This window comes from Passer domesticus, chromosome 2 (assembly GCF_036417665.1).
Source record: "Passer domesticus isolate bPasDom1 chromosome 2, bPasDom1.hap1, whole genome shotgun sequence".
Taxonomy (NCBI): domain Eukaryota; kingdom Metazoa; phylum Chordata; class Aves; order Passeriformes; family Passeridae; genus Passer; species Passer domesticus.
In genome coordinates this window covers 447,613-465,849 of record NC_087475.1, presented here as the reverse complement: position 1 = coordinate 465,849, position 18,237 = coordinate 447,613, and the positions used below count along the sequence as shown (strand labels likewise).

The following is an 18,237-nucleotide window of genomic DNA, read 5'->3' as shown; positions in this document are numbered from 1 at the left end:
CAGCCCCCAACCTGCCCAAGGTGCTGGTCTGGACCTGCTGCCTGTTCCAGGGCTGTGCCAGGCTGGGCCAGGTGGAAATGCTATGGAGGCTGCTGAGAGCTCACAAAAATACTCAGTGCTTTATTTCCACCTCAAAGCCAAGGCGCCGCGGGGCAGCGCGTCACACGCATGCAGGGACACGGATGGAGCCCACGGATGGGGACACTGACGATGGACACGTGCAGCAGGACCTGCTCAAAGCCAGCTCGGCCCCAGCTCTGCCAGGGCCCCGCAGCTCCCGCTGCAGGAGGCTCTGCCCAGCCCTGGGACGGGCACTGGGACACCCCAGGGGACTCTCGGTGGTGGCTGTGCTCAGTGGAAGGGCAGGGAGGGACCCTCACTGGCCAGGCATGGGGTGGGATGAGCCCTGGCAAGTGCAGACCTCCCCAAAATCAAGACAGCTCCAGGTGCCCCTTCCAGCAGCATCGCAGGAGCAGCTTGGGGACACTGTCAGCCCCCATCTGCCACCCAGCCATGTCCCCTGTGCCCTGGCAGGCAGAGCTGCACACTGGGGCCACTGCTGAACCCCAGCAGTTCCCAGCCCCAGCCCCACGGCACAGGGGAAGCCATGGGGACACTGGGGCAAAGACCTCCAGCACCAGCACACTCACCCTTCCTCCTCAGACTGGGCTGGAAGGGGCACAGCACCCCTGGAACAGCCTGTGCTACTGGGGGGGCTTCTGGGAAAGGCAGGAGTGAGCCATGGATGCTCCTAGCACTTGCTCTGCCCTGTGTGCTGCCACCCTGCTCTGCCCCGTGTGCTGCCACCCTGCTCTGCCCCGTGTGCCCCACCCTGCTCTGCCCTGTGTGCCCCACCCTGCTCCAGGCAGTCCCTGCACAGCCCAGCACCCTCCCGCTGCCCTCCTGGGCTCTCAGGCACAGATGGGCCAGGACCCTGCCCCAGTCCAGTGGGAGACCAGCGCCTGAAGCCAGCCCGAAAGGCCACCAGCCTTTTTGAGGACTTGCCCCAAGACCCCCAGCCTGGAGGAGGAACCATGAGAGCCCCCAGGCCAAGAAAGGACAGGGCAGGGCTGGACCCTGTGCCCCGACACCGGGAGCAGCATCCTGCTCTCCCTGGAGCATTCTCCAAAGCAACAGGCAGCAGGTCCTTGCTCCTCCTCTGTCCTGCCCTCCTGGGGCTGGCAGGAGCCAGGACAGGGGGTCCTGCAGCAGGGACAGACACTCAGGGGTCTCGGCAGGGTCCTGGCAGCAGCTCCACAGCAAACACCCAGCCCTGGCAGGACAGGGAGGAGGAGCCCCAGCAGCGGGGCTGGCTAGAAGTGCTTGTCCTCCAGCAGCGAGCTCACCACCAGCTCCTTGTTGCCAAAGTCCCAGAAGGCAGTCATGTGGAAGGCCATGTTGGAGAGCACAACCAGGTACTCCAGGAAGGCGAAGACAGTGTACACTGGGGGAGGAAACACGGCAGGTGAGGGGGGCCCACAGCTGCATGTGCCCCAGGAGCTGGGGGGGACTCTGGGCCACCTGCTTGGGACAGCAGAGCAGGGCTGGGGGCTTGGCCCCACCAGGGAAGAAGCGTGGCTGGGCACCTGGAGCTCCCCTGGGCTGGGACTTGGAAGGCAAGGCACCCCATTAGGAGGATGTCAGACACCAGAAGGAATTTTTTCATAGATGGGGTGGTCAGGCCTTGGAAGGGGCTGCACATCCCTGCAGGTGTCCCCTGGAGGTGGCACTGAGTGCTCTGGGCTGGGGACAGGGTGGGCATGGGACACAGCTGGCACTGCCTGGGCTGGGAGGGGACTCTGGGATTGCCACGTGGGATCTGAAGGATGTCTGCCATGGGCACAGCTGGGACTTGCTGATCCCAGGGATCTCTTCCAGCCTTAATGACCCTGTGATTCAGCGATTCCGTGACCTCCCAGCCCCTTCCCCACACGCCCCCAGCAGCCCCCTCACCTCCAGGGCCGCAGTACCAGTTGTGGTGGAAGTAAACGCACACGGCGAACGCGAACGTGATGAAGGTGAAGAAGAAGAGCAGCTGCTTCCACTTGTACGACTTGCGCTCCTGGAAGAGGCCAAGGGCTGGGTGATGCCATCCCGTCCCATCCCATCCCATCCCATCCTGTCCCGTCCCATTATCCCATCCCACCCCATAAAAGCTCTGCCCTGGCCCCACACAGCCCAGGGGTCTCTGCACCCTGGCTCTTGTGCAGAGCCCCCCAGGCCAGCCCCAGGCGTGGCCTGGGCAGGGCTGGGTGATGCCAGGGGCACACAGGGCTCACACCTACATGGAGATATAGGGTGTGAGGGAGCCACGGGGTCCCAGCAAATGTGGGTGGGTGCTGGGGTGCTCAGGGGACTCCTCGAGGATGGGCCAAGGCTCTATCAGAGGCAGATCGCCTGGCCCAGGTGGCTGCAGGTGGCCCCAGGGCACAGGGAATTCACCGGGTGTTGCACCCCCTCACCCACAACAGCAGCAGGGAGGAGGAAACCACATGAAGGGTGGCAGCCGGGGCGGGTGCTGTGCTGCAGAGCTCACCCAGCACGCCCTGGCACCGGAGGGGCCCCATCCTGCCCCCCAGCACCACCTCTGGTGGGGCAGGAACAGAGCCTGGAGACGCTGCCAGCAGCCCCACACCCCCAGCTCACTGCTTCTGTCCCCAGAGCTCAGCCTTTGTGACAAGCCAGGGGCCAGGCCTGTCCCCTGTGAGGGTCCCCAGCCCACACCCAGCACCCCAAAGCGGGGGGCTGTGGGTGCAGTGACCCCCGGCAGCCACAGCAGGTACTGGCTCCAGTTCCCTTCCTCTATTTCTCCCACCACACCGAGGGTGATGGATAAGGATCCTACAGCCTGGGGGGGCAGAGGAACCCCAAGTCACGTCTGGAGCCCTGAGGGGGCATAGGAGCCCTGGAGCAGGGGGCTGCAAGGGGGAACAGCCCCACAGAAGGAGCTGGGGATGCCACAGACACCCTGGCTGGTACAGGTGGGAGGGGAATTTCCCCCTCGCCCGACGCCTCACGTGAGACAAAGATTCCATTCTGCGGGAGTGCTGATAACAAGGAAAATTTAAATTGCCCCATCACACTTTCCATCACCCCCAGAACGCGTGCCAGGGGCTCGGGCAGGCAGGAAAACCCAGAGAGGAAGGACGGATTCACCTCACCACGCGGGGACACGCGGGTGACGCCAGCTCCAGCGCACGGGGCCGGGGCTGGTCCTTCCTGCTGGGACCGCGGGTGCCTCGGCCAGCAGCAGCTCAGCCAGCGCGGGGTGCGAGCAGCAGCGCTGGCACCGGCAGCTCCCAGCCCCGAGCGGGGCGCGGTGCCGAGTTTCACACCGGAAAAGCGGCTCGGAACAGCCGCTGCCACCGCGCTGCCACCGCGCTCCCACGGCAAACGGCTGCGCTGAGCCCCGCCGCACCCACACAGCCCTGCCGGGGCACCAGGGACCTGCCGGGGCACCAGGGACCCGCCAAGGGCATCAGGGACCTGCCGGGGGCACCAGGGACCCGCCAAGGGCATCAGGGACCTGCCGGGGGCACCAGGGACCCGCCAAGGGCATCAGGGACCTGCCGGGGCACCAGGGACCCGCCGGGGCCACCAGGGACCTGCCGGGGCACCAGGGACCTGCCAGGGGCACCAGGGACCCGCCGGGGGCACCAGGGACCTGCCGGGGCCACCAGGGACCTGCCGGGGCCACCAGGGACCTGCCAAGGCCACCAGGGACCCGCTGGGGGCACCAGGGACCCACCAGGGCCATCAGGGACCCGCCGGGGCCACCAGGGACCCGCCGGGGCCAGCAGGCAGCTGCTCCTCCCGGGAGCACCGAGGCAGGGAACAGCTCGGGTCACCCAGCCCCACCGCCCTGCTCCTGCTGCAGCACCCTGAGGTGGCCCTGTGGGAGCCACCCCGGGTCCCCACGGTGACCCTGCGCCGCGGGGTGCCCTCTGAGCTCCCCCTCTCCCGGTCTGGGCCGAGGATTATCACACGGATAATTAGGTGTTAATCCCTAATTCCAGGGCAGCAGCTGGCTCAGCCCAGCGCCAGGGGATCACAGGGCAGGGTCCCCAGGAGGTGGCACCTGGTGACATGCCAGGATGCTGAGCAGAGCTGGTTTGGAAGGTGGCACCTCGGGGAAGGTCCCTGCAGGAGCACGGGCAGGGGGCACAGGCACAGACCCCCGTGGGATGTGGGAGCTGCAGTGCCACCCTGCAGGAGGAGGGGAAAGGGCCAGCCCACGCTTCAGGCAGCACGGTGGGAGCTCCAGGAGCTGCCCAACCCCTCGCTGCCGTGGGCTGGACCCACCACCCTGCTCAGGGCCCAGGCAGTGCCAGGCACTGTCCCTGCTTCCCCTGGGCCCAGCTTTGTGGGGATCCCCCACCTGGGGACAACCCCGGGAGCCAGACGGTGGCCAGAGGAGGGCAATTGGGATTGCTCAGCTGGGACAGGAGCAGGAACCCCCAGGTCAGAGCCCTGGAGAGGAGCTGGCAGCTCCAAGCACCCTGGCAAGAAGCCACCAAACTCTGGCTGCCTGTAAGGAAAAAGGGGGATTAGAAAATCCCAAGGACAGGGTGCTCCAAGCTGAGTTGGTGCCAGGCTCCTCTGTGTCCTGGCTGGGGCTGGCACAGCTGGGGCTGCCAACTTCCTCCTGGCAAGACAGACCGGGGCAGCCGTGGCCCCTGCAAGCAGTGTGACACAGCCACCCCCGTGGCTGCATGTGTGTCTGGCTCAGAAAAGCACAGGGGAATTATATTTAGTGCCCAGCTGGCGGGCCGGAGCTGAGGCACGTTCCCCAGCAGGCGAAGGTGAGTCAGGAGCAGGAGGCTGGACACTCTGGGGAGGAGAGAGGGGCTGCTCCCAGCCCGGGCCATGCTCTGGGATGCTGCTCCCAGCCTGTGCCACGCTCTGGGATGCTGCTCCCAGCCCAGGCCATGCTCTGGGATGCTGCTCCCAGCCCAGGCCATGCTCTGGGATGCTGCTCCCAGCCCAGGCCATGCTCTGGGATGCTGCTCCCAGCCCAGGCCATGCTCTGGGATGCTGCTCCCAGCCTGTGCCACGCTCTGGGATGCTGCTCCCAGCCCGGGCCACGCTCTGGGATGCTGCTCCCAGCCTGTGCCACGCTCTGGGATGCTGCTCCCTGCCCGGGCCATGCTCTGGGATGCTGCTCCCAGCCCAGGACATGCTCTGGGATGCTGCTCCCAGCCTGTGCCACGCTCTGGGATGCTGCTCCCAGCCCGGGCACGCTCTGGGATGCTGCTCCCAGCCTGTGCCACGCTCTGGGATGCTGCTCCCAGCCTGTGCCACGCTCTGGGATGCTGCTCCCAGCCTGGGCCATGCTCTGGGATGCTGCTCCCAGCCTGTGCCACGCTCTGGGATGCTGCTCCCAGCCCAGGCCATGCTCTGGGATGCTGCTCCCAGCCCAGGCCACGCTCTGGGATGCTGCTCCCAGCCTGTGCCACGCTCTGGGATGCTGCTCCCAGCCCGGGCCACGCTCTGGGATGCTGCTCCCTGTCCGGGCCATGCTCTGGGATGCTGCTCCCAGCCCGGGCACGCTCTGGGATGCTGCTCCCAGCCCAGGGCACGCTCTGGGATGCTGCTCCCAGCCCGGGCACGCTCTGGGATGCTGCTCCCTGCCCGGGCCATGCTCTGGGATGCTGCTCCCAGCCTGTGCCACGCTCTGGGATGCTGCTCCCAGCCCAGGGCGCGCTCTGGGATGCTGCTCCCAGCCTGTGCCACGCTCTGGGATGCTGCTCCCAGCCCAGGACACGCTCTGGGATGCTGCTCCCAGTCTGGGCCACGCTCTGTAAATGCATCTCTGAGGGCTGAGGTGGCTGCTGTCAGCTACCAGCAAGGAGGCACAGGAGCCTCCTGCTTCTTGCACTGCCTCCAGAGAGGAGGAGTGTGCCTAGCCCCCAGTTCCTGACGGGGACAGGGATGACAGAGATCTCAAATGGCAACAGCTCACTCTGCAGGGACTGGTTCAGCCCGGAGCCACAGCCAGCGTCCCTTTCTGAGGGACAAGTGGCACCTGCAGGGCTGTGTGTCACACACCAGTCCCAGCTGCCCTGGAGGTTTCCGGGGCTGTGCAGAGAGCCCGGGGCCGAAGGGCCCCACACGGAGCTCAGCTATTTATAGAGGGCTCGTCTGAGGCACGGCAGCGCTGCCGCGAGGAGCCGGGGTGAAACCACGCGTGGTCACCGAGGTGCTTGTGGTGCCTGTGCTCACACAGCCCTGCCGGGCAGCGACACAGCTCAGGGACCCTGCTCCAGCTCTGGGGCTCAGCTGGGCCCGGGGGACACAGGGGCAGTGCCCCAGAAGCTCCCGTGCCTGTGCACTGGCTGCAGCCTGGGCCGGGCTCAGCCCGTGTGCCCTGCGGATGCCAGGGGAGTGGGACATTGTGGGACAGAGCCCAGGGGCCTGTGGCACAGCAGGAGCCAGCTCCACTAGCCACAGCATGGACTAGAAGTGACCTTAAAGCCCACCCAGTGCCACCCTTGCCATGCAGGGACACATCCCACTGTGCCAGGCTGCTCCAGCCCCAGTGCCCAGCCTGGCCTTGGGCACTGCCAGGGATCCAGGGGCAGCCCCAGCTGCTCTGGGCACCCTGTGCCAGCCCTGCCCACCCTGCCAGGAACAATTCCTCATTGCCAAGATCCCATCCATTGCTGCCCTCTGGCACTGGCAGCCATTCCCTGGGTGCTGTCCCTGCAGGCCTTGTCCCCAGTCCCTCTGCAGCTCTCCTGGAGCCCCTTCAGGCCCTGCCAGGGGCTCTGAGCTCTCCTGGAGCTTCTCCTCTCCAGGGGAGCCCCCCCAGCTCTGCCAGCCTGGCTCCAGAGGGGCTCCAGCCCTGTGAGCATCTCTGTGACCCCTCTGATGGCCTGAGCCAGCCAGCCTGGTGGCCACCACATGCACACACTGGTGTCTGCTGGGGCCACCAGCCCTGAGCTGGGGGGGGGGGAAAGTGTGTTTGCAAACAAGAAGTGAAACTGCTCTGCCCCACTGCCCAGCTCTGCAGCTCAGGGCTGGGGGAAGGAGGGTTTTAAGGGCGAGCAGCCAGCCAGGAACAGCAGAGCTGCCAGCCCAGGTGGGCACTGCCACACCATGGCCGAGCACCAACCATGGGGTGCAGTGATCAGCCACAGATGAAAGCTCCCAGGCTCCATTTCCCTTTTCCACAGAATCTCCCGCCTCTGCTTTGCCCCCTCCTCTCCTTTTCTCTTTCTCCCCTCCCACAGAGCTTTGTTTTCCTTTCTCTCACCATTTGCCACCTCGAAACTGGAAACCGCCTGTACTTCCCCATTGCAAACCAGTTCCTCTGCACCTTCCTGCCTCGCAGAGCAGCAGTTGCAACAGGAGCCCCGCCGGATGAGAAGCTTTTGCAAGACCAATTCCTGTCCCTGCTACAATGCCAGAGCTGGGGAGCTTCATCCCTGCCAGCAGCACTCAAAGCAGTGCCAGCTGTGGGGCGGGGATGGCACAGCCCCCTGTTCCCTCCTCCTTCCAGCTCCCCACACGGAGCTTGTCCTGGAGATGGTCCCAGGTTTGGCCCTGGAGAACCTGAACCCTGTGGGGACCCTCTGCTGGGGAGGAGGGAAGGACAGAACACCGTGGGACCGGAGCCATCCCTCGCCTGTCCCCTCCTGCCATCGCCAGCTCCAGGGCTGGGGACAGCAAATGTGAACAAAGGGCCCACAAGGGACACAAACAGAGCCAGAGTCTGTCCCCAAGGTGCCGTGATGCACACGGAGGGACAGCTGTGCCCTGGCCTTAAGCAGCCCCAGGAGCATGGCTGGGCTGCCCAAGCCCTCGGATGTGGCAGTGGCACGCCCGTGTCCCGCCCTGCCGAGCCAGGCAAGCCGCGGCTGTCACGGGAGCTGTGCCGAGCCTGCCAGGGCCACCAGCCGTGAGCAGAGGGCTTGGGGCCTGAGGAATCCAGGCAGAGAGTGGGACAAGCCCCAGGAGACCCTGCTCAGCCCGGAGGATCCGTGGGAATGCCGGGCGGTACGAGCCCAACGCGCAGCTGCAGAGTGACCCGAAGTGCCTTAGCCAAAGGTGACGCCTGGTGGTGTGACAGGCACTGTGCCATCTTCACCCCGACACAGCCGGTCTGGGAGCTGTGTCACCCCTTCCCCTACCCGCCACCGCCGTGCCCTGGGCGACAGCTCCATCCTGTGGCCGCGCATGGAGCGGGCGGGGACACCGGAGCTGGCACAGGGACACCCGAGCTGGCACAGGGACACCCGAGCTGGCACAGGGACACCACAGCCCCCGTGGCCTCGGGTCAGGGCTGGCCCTGGAGGGCTCCTGTCTCCTCGGGCAAACCCCCAGCTTTGGGGGGACCACGCAGCTCCCCTCCAGCAGCAGGGTGTGCCAGGATGGGAGGAGGAAGTGACTGGTGGCACTGTGCCAGGTGGTGGCACGCTCAGCCAAGGTGTCACCACGTTCCCTGCCCCACGGATGTGCAGATTCCTTCAGTCCATGGGTAGAGTCACAGAAACCAAGGAGGCAGGAAAATCCCTCTGAGACCAGAGTGCCACTGCACCCAGCAGTGCCAAGGCCACATTAACCCATGTCCCCAAGTGTCACATCCACATGGCTGTAAAATCCCTGCAGGGATGTGACTCCAGCCCTGGCCTGGGCAGCCGTGCCAGGGCTGGACAGCCCTGCCTAGGAAGCAATTTTCCCAATATCCAGTGTGAACCTCCCCGGTACAGCTTGAGGATGATTGCTCCTGTCCTGTCCCTGTTCCCTGGGAGCAGGGCCCAACACCCCCGGCTGTCCCCTCCTGTCAGGAGTTGTACAGAGCCAGAAAGTCACCCCTGAGCCTCCTTTGCTCCAGGCTGAGCTCCTTCAGCCCCTTCCCCAGCTGCATTCCCCTCCCTGGCCATGCTCCAGCCCTCCAAAGGCTCTCTGGTCCCGAGGGGCCCAGAGCTGAGCCCAGGATCTGGGGTGCCTCACCCCTGCCCATTGCAGGGGAGATGAACCAGCCCCAGTGGGTGACGTGGCAGGGGAGGAGATGCAGAGCCTCAGAGGTCTCACCCAGAAAAAAGACAAGCCACAACAATATGACAGAAATAAAGGAAGCTGTGGGAAAGCTGCCAGGGAATGACTACAAGCTCCCGCTATTCCCATATCAGCAGAGAGAACAAATCACTTCCCAGTGAACGAGGAGGGCCTCAGCATCTCCACAAGCCTCTTTCCTAAGGAGCCTTACAGCCAAACAGCTGCTGGAAGCTTCTTTCCCAGGCCTCTGGAGTCAGGCAGCAGGGACACGCTTGGTGAATTGGCGGAAGGGGAGGACAAGAAGTGTGACGGAGCAGGAGCTGCTCCTGGACTGCAGAGCTGGGCCCAAGCACTCATCCTGCTGGGATTGCAGAGCTGGGCCCCCAGCACTCATCCTGACAGGGCTGCAGAGCTGGGCCCCAGCACTCATCCTGCTGGGACTGCAGAGCTCAGCCCCCAACACTCATCCTGACAGGGCTGCAGAGCTGGGCCCCCAGCACTCATCCTGCTGGGATTGCAGAGCTGGGCCCCAGCACTCATCCTGCTGGGACTGCAGAGCTGGGAACCCCAGCACTCATCCTGCTGGGATTGCAGAGCTGGGCCCCAGCACTCATCCTGCTGGGATTGCAGAGCTGGGCCCCAGCACTCATCCTGCTGGGATTGCAGAGCTGGGCCCCAGCACTCATCCTGCTGGGATTGCAGAGCTGGGCCCCAGCACTCATCCTGCTGGGATTGCAGAGCTGGGCCCCAGCACTCATCCTGCTGGGATTGCAGAGCTGGGCCCCCCAGCACTCATCCTGCTGGGACTGCAGAGCTGGGTCCCCAGCACTCATCCTGCTGGGATTGCAGAGCTGGGCCCAAGCACTCATCCTGCTGGGATTGCCGAGCTGGGAACCCCAGCACTCATCCTGACAGGGCTGCAGAGCTGGGCCCCCCAGCACTCATCCTGCTGGGAACAGGCCCCAGGCACAGCACCCACCCTGCAGCCCTGCTCACAGCCCCTTGGGAGAGGCTTGTCCAGCCCTCGCCAGCCTCACAGCATGGGACACAGGCACACACCTCCCAAGGGCTCTGCTCTGCCCACTGCCACCTTCCTGGAGCAGCACAGCCCTGGGACCCCTCCCCATTTAACACCGGGATCACAAGGGCTGGACTGGGATCACTGGGAGGAGCATCCCGAGGGGAAGGGACAGAGAGATGCAGGCAGTCCAAATCCACAGGTGAAGGCAAGCATGCTGGAGCCACGTGGGCACAAAAACAGGGCCTCACAGCCTCAAACCTGGATGTCCTGCCCTGCCCGTGGCTGCCAGTGCCCACAGTCCAGGACCAAGCTGGATGTCCTGCCCACCTGCCCCACAATCCAGGACCAAGCTGGATGTCCTGCCCACCTGCCCCACAATCCAGGACCAAGCTGGATGTCCTGCCCACCTGCCCCACAATCCAGGACCAAGCTGGATGTCCTGCCCACCTGCCCCACAATCCAGGACTAACGTGGATGTCCTGCCCACCTGCCCCACAATCCAGGACAAACCTGGATGTCCTGTCCAAGGCCCAGGACTCACACCACAAACCAGCACAGCACAGAAGCTGCAGCCAGGCAATGGGGCCAGGAGCCCCTGGCTGGATCTTTCACCAGACCCACTGCCCCCAGAGCCAGCCCCTGCACCCCCTGACCCTTCCCCAGAAAAGGAGCCAGAGCCAGCCTGCTCACAGCCATTCTGGAGCAAAGGGAGAACTCCTGCTGCCCACTGCTCCCAGCTTGCAGGACAGCAATTCCCAGCACAGGGAAGCCAACTTCAGCTTAGAAACAGGCACGGAGAAGGGATGAGCAATCCCAGTCCACAGGGATGCTAAGTGGTTTCCAATAGGATCTCTCAATGGAAACATAATCAGATACTGGGAGGAAATTCTCCCCTGTGAGGGTGGGCAGGGCTGGCACAGGGTGCCCAGAGCAGCTGGGGCTGCCCCTGGATCCCTGGCAGTGCCCAAAGGCCAGGCTGGACACTGGGGCTGGAGCAGCCTGGCACAGGGGAAGGTGTCCCTGCCATGGCACTGGGTGGGATCTGAGGTCCCTTCTCACCCAAACCATTCTGTGGTTCCACGATAAAACCAGAAAGTAAGAAATGAAAAGCTTCCTCCCCATTTTGCTTTGGTAAATGGATTTTGGTGAGTTCTTCTGTTTCACCTGCTGCTGTTGGCTCCTCTAGCAGCTGCTCAGGGGCATTTCACAAGCAAGGATAGACACAAGATAGACTGGATAGTGCCACTCCAGAGCCCCTGCCAACGCCCAGCATGGCCCCAGAGCCCCCTCCCCACTCCCAGCACAGAGAGAAGAAAGGAAAGTGTCTGTACCTCGGGACTTACTGTGTGTTTCTTAGTCATTCTCCAGAGGATGCAGGTGAGCAGCATGTGGCCCAGGGCCGACGTGATGAACACGATGAAGGCATTTTCGTGGATTGCTGGATTGACAAACAACAGGCTTCCTGTTCAATCCAAGCCAGGAGCACAAGGGGAACACGGGGCAAGGTTTGGGAGGGCTTTGTGCTCTGCTGGGAGCCCCAGCACCCCGGAGATGCTGGGACTCCAGCGGGGTCTTGGCAGGAGACAGGCACAGCACAGCTCCATAACCTGCTTGTGCTGCCTCAGGGGCCCCTGGAAGGTGATAAAAGTGCCTAGAAGACTTATCCCACAGTGCCAGGAGGGTGCTTCTGTGCTCTGGGACCATCACTTCACATGGCTGTAAACTCAGGGACCCTTGAGAGCAGATTAGCATTACCACTGTTGTTCTAGGGATGGGGAAACTGAGGCACAGGGAGGGGGGGTGCAGAGTAAGCCAGTCCAAAATCCAGAAAAGTCCATCTTCTGGCCCCCTGCATTATCCACCTGCCCATGAGCAGCATCAACAGCCTCATCTGCAGCACTGAGGTTGCCTTGTGCATACCTGGACGAGCCCAGGTACAGGATCAGGCTGGGAAAGCAGCTGGAGCAAGGCCAAGGCAGAGCTGCTCCCAAGGCCCCAAACCCCACACGACCCCTGCACCTCCAGGTGAGAGATCTTCCTAGGTGCTGCTCTGAAAAGGAACTTCCAGCCCCTTCTGCAGAAGCTGAACCTCAGGCTGAATTCCCAACCCCCTGAACACCAGGAATGACCCTGAATTCCCCCCACCTGAACACCAGGAATGACCCTGAATTCCCAACCCCCTGAACACCAGGAATGACCCTGAATTCGCCCCACCTGAACACCAGGAATGACCCTGAATTCCCAGCCCCCTGAACACCAGGAATGACCCTGAATTCCCAGCCCCCTGAACACCAGGAATGACCCTGAATTCCCAGCCCCCTGAACACCAGGAATGACCCTGAATTCCCAGCCCCCTGAACACCAGGAATGACCCTGAATTCCCAGCCCCCTGAACACCAGGAATGACCCTGAATTCCCAACCCCCTGAACACCAGGAATGACCCTGAATTCCCCCATCTGAACACCAGGAATAACCCTGAATTCCCAACCCCTTGAACACCAGGAATAACCCTGAGTTCCCAACCCCCTGAACACCAGGAATGACCCTGAATTCCCCCACCTGAACACCAGGAATGACCCTGAATTCCCCCACCTGAACACCAGGAATGACCCTGAATTCCCCCACCTGAACACCAGGAATGACCCTGAATTCCCCCACCTGAACACCAGGAATGACCATGCCTGTCTGCCCTGTCCCTGCAGGGGAAGGGAAGCACGTGAGGAGTGAGGTGCCAGCAGGTGGGAGAGGTCAGACCGGGGTGTCCTGCAGGGATGATTAACCTGAGCACGGCAGCTCAGGGCTGAAACTTTCCCCAGAGCTGGGGATTAGTCTGGGGTGAGGATCCCAGGAAGTGGGTCAGCCTCAGCTCCCAGGGCTCTGCCCCAGCTAGCCAAACCTCAAAGCAGCGCCTGGATTTCCAAGGGAAGAGCCCTGGCCTGGACAAGCTGGAGAAGCCCCTGGGGCAGGTCAGGCTGCAGACCCTGCCATCAGGGGGGCACTGGGACACCTTGCCATGGGGACAGGGAATGCTGGCAGGAGACAAGGAGCTGGATAAGGACAGGTCCCAGACCAGAGACCTCCATCAGCAGGAGGTTCCTCTCTGCCATCCCAGTCACTGGGCTCCACCATGGACCATCCTCACCCGAAAGGCTGGGGGAGATCCCAGGACTCTGCTCAAAGCACCACAGCCCTGAACCCCAGAACAGTTTGGGTTGGGAAGGACCTTAAAAACATTTCCATGGGGACATCCTGGGCATGGATGTGGGACACGGGGCCATGGCAGGGACATCCTTCACTGTCCCAGGCTGCTCCAAGCCCCAATGTCCAATCTGGTGTTGGACACTGCCAGGGATCCAGGGGCCTTCACCACCCTCCAGGGAACAATTCCTAATTCCCAGTATCCCATCCAGCCCTGCCCTCTGGCAGTGGGAAGCCATTCCCCTTGTCCTGGCACTCCATTCTTAGTTCAGAGTCCCTCTCCAGCCCACAGCTGGACACAATACCCATCATCACCATCCTGCTGTGCAGGGAAAGCCAACACATGACTGTCCTGCAGATTTATCCCAGCACTGCAACAGCACCACCTTGCTGGCTCCTGCATTTCAGTGCTCAGTTAACCCCTGGTGCCTCCTCCAGACCTTAGGAGGAAGTAGCAGCTGCAGATCAGCACTGGCACTCATGCTCTTCTGAGATGAGACCATGTGGGGGAAGAGAATTTCCCAGCCTGTTATGGTCAGGTTTTGGACACATGGATTTAACCTGAAAAATTCAGATTCTGTTTCCAGGAACTATTAGAGGGCTGGAGCCCCTCTGCTCTGGAGCCAGGCTGGGAGAGCTGGGGGGGCTCCCCTGGAGAGGAGAAGCTCCAGGAGAGCTCAGAGCCCCTGGCAGGGCCTGAAGGGCTCCAGGAGAGCTGCAGAGGGACTGGGGACAAGGCCTGCAGGGACAGCACCCAGGGAATGGCTGCCAGTGCCAGAGGGCAGCAATGGATGGGATCTTGGCAGTGAGGAATTGTTCCCTGGCAGGGTGGGCAGGGCTGGCACAGGGTGCCCAGAGCAGCTGGGGCTGCCCCTGGATCCCTGGCAGTGCCCAAGGCCAGGCTGGGCACTGGGGCTGGAGCAGCCTGGCACAGGGGGAGGTGTCCCTGCCATGGCAGGGTGGCACTGGGTGGGCTCTGAGGTCCCTTCCCAATCTAAACCAGGCATTCTGTGATTCTATGAAATTTTCCCCAGCAGTTCCTGGGGAGGGTAGGTGAAGGCAGCTGGAGCAGAGCCAGCTCAGAGCCCAGCTCTGCTGTGGGAAAGGAGAGGAAGCAGGATGGGTTCTGCCCCACCTCGCTGACCCGCCCTCAGCCTGGATCAGGCCTCAGCACTGGGTGGAACCAGGTGCCAAGGCCTGGTCCAGGCTCCATCCCCAGCCTGAACCCACGCTTCAACCAAGCATCAGCACCCAAGAACTGTGTGAAGAGCAGGGCTATTTGCACGCTATGCACACTTCATTCCTCTACAACTACTAACTCTAATGGCATCTCTGGGGGCTTTTAACTGTTTTTTCTCTCCCAGCAGCCTCATTGCAAGCAGTGGCCCAAGGCAGGGCGCAGCAGGGCAGGGCCCGGGCGGGGCAGGGGCGTGACACCTACCATAGTTTTCGGTGGAGGACACGTAGGTGAGGATGAGGAGGGCGAAGTTCTCGAGCAGGTTGAGCAGCAGGGTGGCGTGGCACAGGCGCAGGTAGCGGGGGTGCGGGCAGTGGCAGCTCTGGTAGTGGTTCCAGTAGGCCAGGGCCACGAGGAGGCGCGGGGCCGAGTGCAGGCCGATGCACAGGCGCCACACGTAGCGCTGCGGGGTCTCGCCGCCGATGGCCGCGCTGATGGACGGCAGGTAGTTGGGCACCTGAGGGGACACGGGCTCGTGGGGACAGGGACCCGCCACAGCCTCGCAGCCAGCCTCTCCCGGACGCTGAAACTGTCCTTTTTTAAATTGTGAATGAGGTTATTCCTAGCCCCAAAGCCAGGGAATGTATCATGGCAGTGCCCCGGTGCATCCCACAGGGCCATGGATCCCACAGCCCTGCTGGGGGCCCTGCCCAGGTACCTGCTCAGGTTTCTCACCTGTACACTCCTGATTGTCCCTAGAGTCCCAGAATGGGTTCAGCTGAAGGACCTTAAGGACCAGGGACACCTCCCACTGTGCCAGGCTGCTCCAGCCCCAGTGTCCAGCCTGGCCTTGGGCACTGCCAGGGATCCAGGGGCAGCCCCAGCTGCTCTGGGCACCCTGTGCCAGCCCTGCCCACCCTGCCAGGGAAGAATTCCTCATGGCCAAGGTCCCATCCAGCCCTGCCCCCTGGCACTGGCAGCCATTCCCCCTTTCCTGGCACTCCAGGCCCTGCTCACGTTCTCCTGCTGGAGTGAGCTGACTCCAGCCTCCATTCCCAGCGGTGTCCAGCTGCTCATCCAGCAGCCTGAAAGCCCCGAGCCAATCCCACATGGAGCTCCAGGCCCTCCCTCCCCAGACACCTGTGGCTCCTCTGAACTCCAGCAGCTCTGGACCAACCCCTCCCCAGAACGATGCATTTCCCTTCAGCTTCCCCACCTTTATTCCTCATTGCAGTAACCCCCAGCGTGCCCAGCCCCGACACCAGCCTGACCAGCCTGTGCTGCCTTCAGTCCCAGCACAAAGCCAAACCTGCTGCTGCCGGTCCTGAGGCACCACAAGGACCATGAAACAATGCAGCTGGTTCTGGATTCGGGAACACTCTGGGGGGAAAGCCCTGGAGAGGAGCCCAGAGGGAGACAGAGCAGGAGAGAGGAATCCAGAAAATGGATAGGAACCCAGGAGGAGAAGGGAGCCCAGAAGGAGGAAGAGGAGGCAGCAGGGGAGACAGAAGAGCCCAGGAGGAGGGAGAGGAGCCCAGGAGCACACAGGAGCTCTGTCACCCCTGAGGGGAGACAGAAGAGCCCAGGAGGAGGGAGAGGAGCCCAGGAGCACAGAGGAGCTCTGTCACCCCCAGGCACACGGGTTTCTCCCAGGCAGCCTCTCACCCCACAGTGGGTCGCAGTGGTCTCGCGGAAGTTGAAGAGCAGAGACCAGATGACACAGAAGAGGAAGCCAAAGAGGGGGCAGAACACAGTGCCGAGGGCCAGCGTGGTGAAACGCAGCCGGAACAGGATCCCGTCCCGATCCAGCGGCAGCGGCACCTGCAGCATCTTGGACACCTGGGAAAAACAAAGCAATGTCTCACTGGGGTGCTCTGTCCTGCCCCGGGCAGGGTGACAAGGGGGGATCAGTCACAGGCTGGGCTCTGTGACACTGGGGGCTTTTGGAAACTCTGGGATTCCACCCAGCCCCACACAGCCCTGGGCAGGGACCCCACATGGCTCAGCCCCTCACACCCTGACTGACCCCACAGACACACAGCCCAGCCCCTCACACCCCCTGGGACCCCACAGGCACACAGCAGGGCAGGGCAGGGCAGGGCCGTCCCTGCAGCTCTCCAGAGGGATCTGGCAGGAAGGACACGTGAACCCTGTCCCGTGGCATCCATCCAGACCATTCCCCGTGCTCGAGGCAGCGCTGACACAGCCGGGCCACCGCTGTCAGTCCCGCCGCGAGCTGTGGCACCCCCAGCCCGATTCTCATAGCCCCTCTCCCCCAGCCTGTCTCCCACAGCCCCTCTTGCCCAGCCAGGCTCTCATAGTCCCGGCTCCTCCAGCCCCCAGCCTGTCTCTCACAGCCCGGCTCCCCCAGTCCCGTTCCCCCCAGCCCCGGCTCCCTCAGCCCCCGGCTCCCCTAGCCCCCGGCTCCCCTAGCCCCCGGCTCCCCTCAGCCCCGGCTCCCCTCAGCCCCCGGCTCTCCCAGTCCCGTTCCCCACAGCCCCGGCTCCCCACAGCCCCCGGCTCCCCCCAGCCCCCGGCTCCCCCCAGCCTGTCTCTCACAGCCCCGGCTCCCCACAGCCCCCGGCTCCCCACAGCCCCGGCTCCCCACAGCCCCCGGCTCCCCACAGCCCCCGGCTCCCCACAGCCCCCGGCTCTCCCCAGCCTGTCTCTCACAGCCCCGGCTCCCCTCAGCCCCGGCTCCCTCAGCACCGTTCCCCCCAGCCCCGTTCCCTCAGCCCCCAGCTCCCCCCAGCCCCGGCTCCCCCGGCCCGCGCTCGCCCCGCCGCACCCGGCTCTGCACGGGCAGCGCTGCCTGGAGCTGGGCCAGGGCAGAGTTAGCTTGGATGTTGTGAAAGGCTCTTCCCCAGAGGCTGCTGGCACTGCCCAGGGAATGGGCACGGCCCCGAGGCTGCCAGAGCTCCAGGAGCCTTTGGCAGCACTGCCAGGGGTGCCCAGGCTGGGCTTGGGGGGTCCCATCAATGATCCCCGTGGGTCCCTTCAGCTCAGGCCGTTCCACGGCTCCACAGCCCCGGTCAGGCGGCACAAGCGCCCCACACAGCACACCGCGGCTCGTCACTCGGGAACGCGGGGCCCGGCCCCTCTGCAGCCGGGCACACCCCACAGCAGGGCTCCCCCAGCCCCGAGGGATCCGGCCGGGCTGGGTCCCCCCTCCCCACGGCCCGGCTGCGGCACAAATCCGATTTACGGACAATCCCCGAGCCGTCTGGGCAGCGCCCCAGGGCACCTGGAGCCCCGGCAGCGGGGGAGCGAGCCCCGCCGAGGGCACCGACCCCGAGCGCCGAGGGGCGCAGAGCCCAGCCCCACCAGAATCATTCGAGGACAAATCAAAGAGAAAAGGGGGCTCCAAAGGGCCGGGGCTGGCTGCGGAGGGGGGTCCCGGCCGGCCCAGGGGCCCCTCAAGGGAGCCCCCAGACCCTGCTCCTCCCTGGGGGGCTCGGCCGCAGCTCCCCCAGGGCAGGAGCCCCCCGACCCTGCTCCTCCCTGCCCCCGGGGGGCTCGCCCAAACAAAAGGCAAACCCTCCGTACCTCGCGTTGAACGGCCCCGAGCTGTCCTGCAGGAGAGGGGCTGCACCCCCGGTACCGCTCACCCCCGGCACCCCTCTGAGGCGCCCCCCGCCCCCAGGCTCCCGCAGTGACTGACCCCCTCCCCGGGACCCCGCTCACCGCTCAGCCGCCCCGGCGCTGCCCCATGGCCCGGCCCGGCAGCCCCACCACGCCTCCTCCTCTTCCTCCCTTTCTCCCTCCTCTTCCTCTCCGCCCCCCAAACCCGCCGCGGCCCCTTTAAGAGGCGGGGCCAAGCTCCCGCGCGCCGCGACACAC

General features: G+C 64.2%; 1 protein-coding gene across 2 annotated transcripts; it reads right to left on the bottom strand.

Moving 5' to 3' along the window:
• Window positions 1-1,164: 1,164 nt before the first annotated feature.
• Window positions 1,165-18,208, bottom strand: PGAP2 (post-GPI attachment to proteins 2). 2 transcript variants are annotated; one of them, XM_064405034.1, is made up of 6 exons: window positions 18,082-18,208; window positions 16,063-16,236; window positions 14,662-14,914; window positions 11,353-11,459; window positions 1,954-2,062; window positions 1,165-1,444 (listed from the first exon to the last, which is right to left on the bottom strand). In XM_064405034.1, exons 2-6 carry the CDS (start codon window positions 16,225-16,227, stop codon window positions 1,314-1,316), a joined length of 765 nt encoding a protein of 254 aa, XP_064261104.1. In that variant the 5' UTR covers window positions 16,228-16,236; window positions 18,082-18,208; the 3' UTR covers window positions 1,165-1,313. The 2 variants fall into 2 exon arrangements, with proteins under 2 accessions (XP_064261104.1, XP_064261107.1); XM_064405037.1 differs by having other exon boundaries at window positions 11,365-11,459.
• Window positions 18,209-18,237: the final 29 nt, after the last annotated feature.

Coding starts and splice junctions, on each gene's coding strand:
- PGAP2 (XM_064405034.1), bottom strand. CDS start 16,227: ATGCTGCAGGTGCCGCTGCCGCTGGATCGGGACGGGATCCTGTTCCGG. Junction 11,460..14,661: donor GTCCTCCACCGAAAACTATG/GTAGGTGTCACG, acceptor TTGTCAATCCAG/CAATCCACGAAAATGCCTTC. Junction 1,445..1,953: donor CTGGTACTGCGGCCCTGGAG/GTGAGGGGGCTG, acceptor TTCCTCCCCCAG/TGTACACTGTCTTCGCCTTC.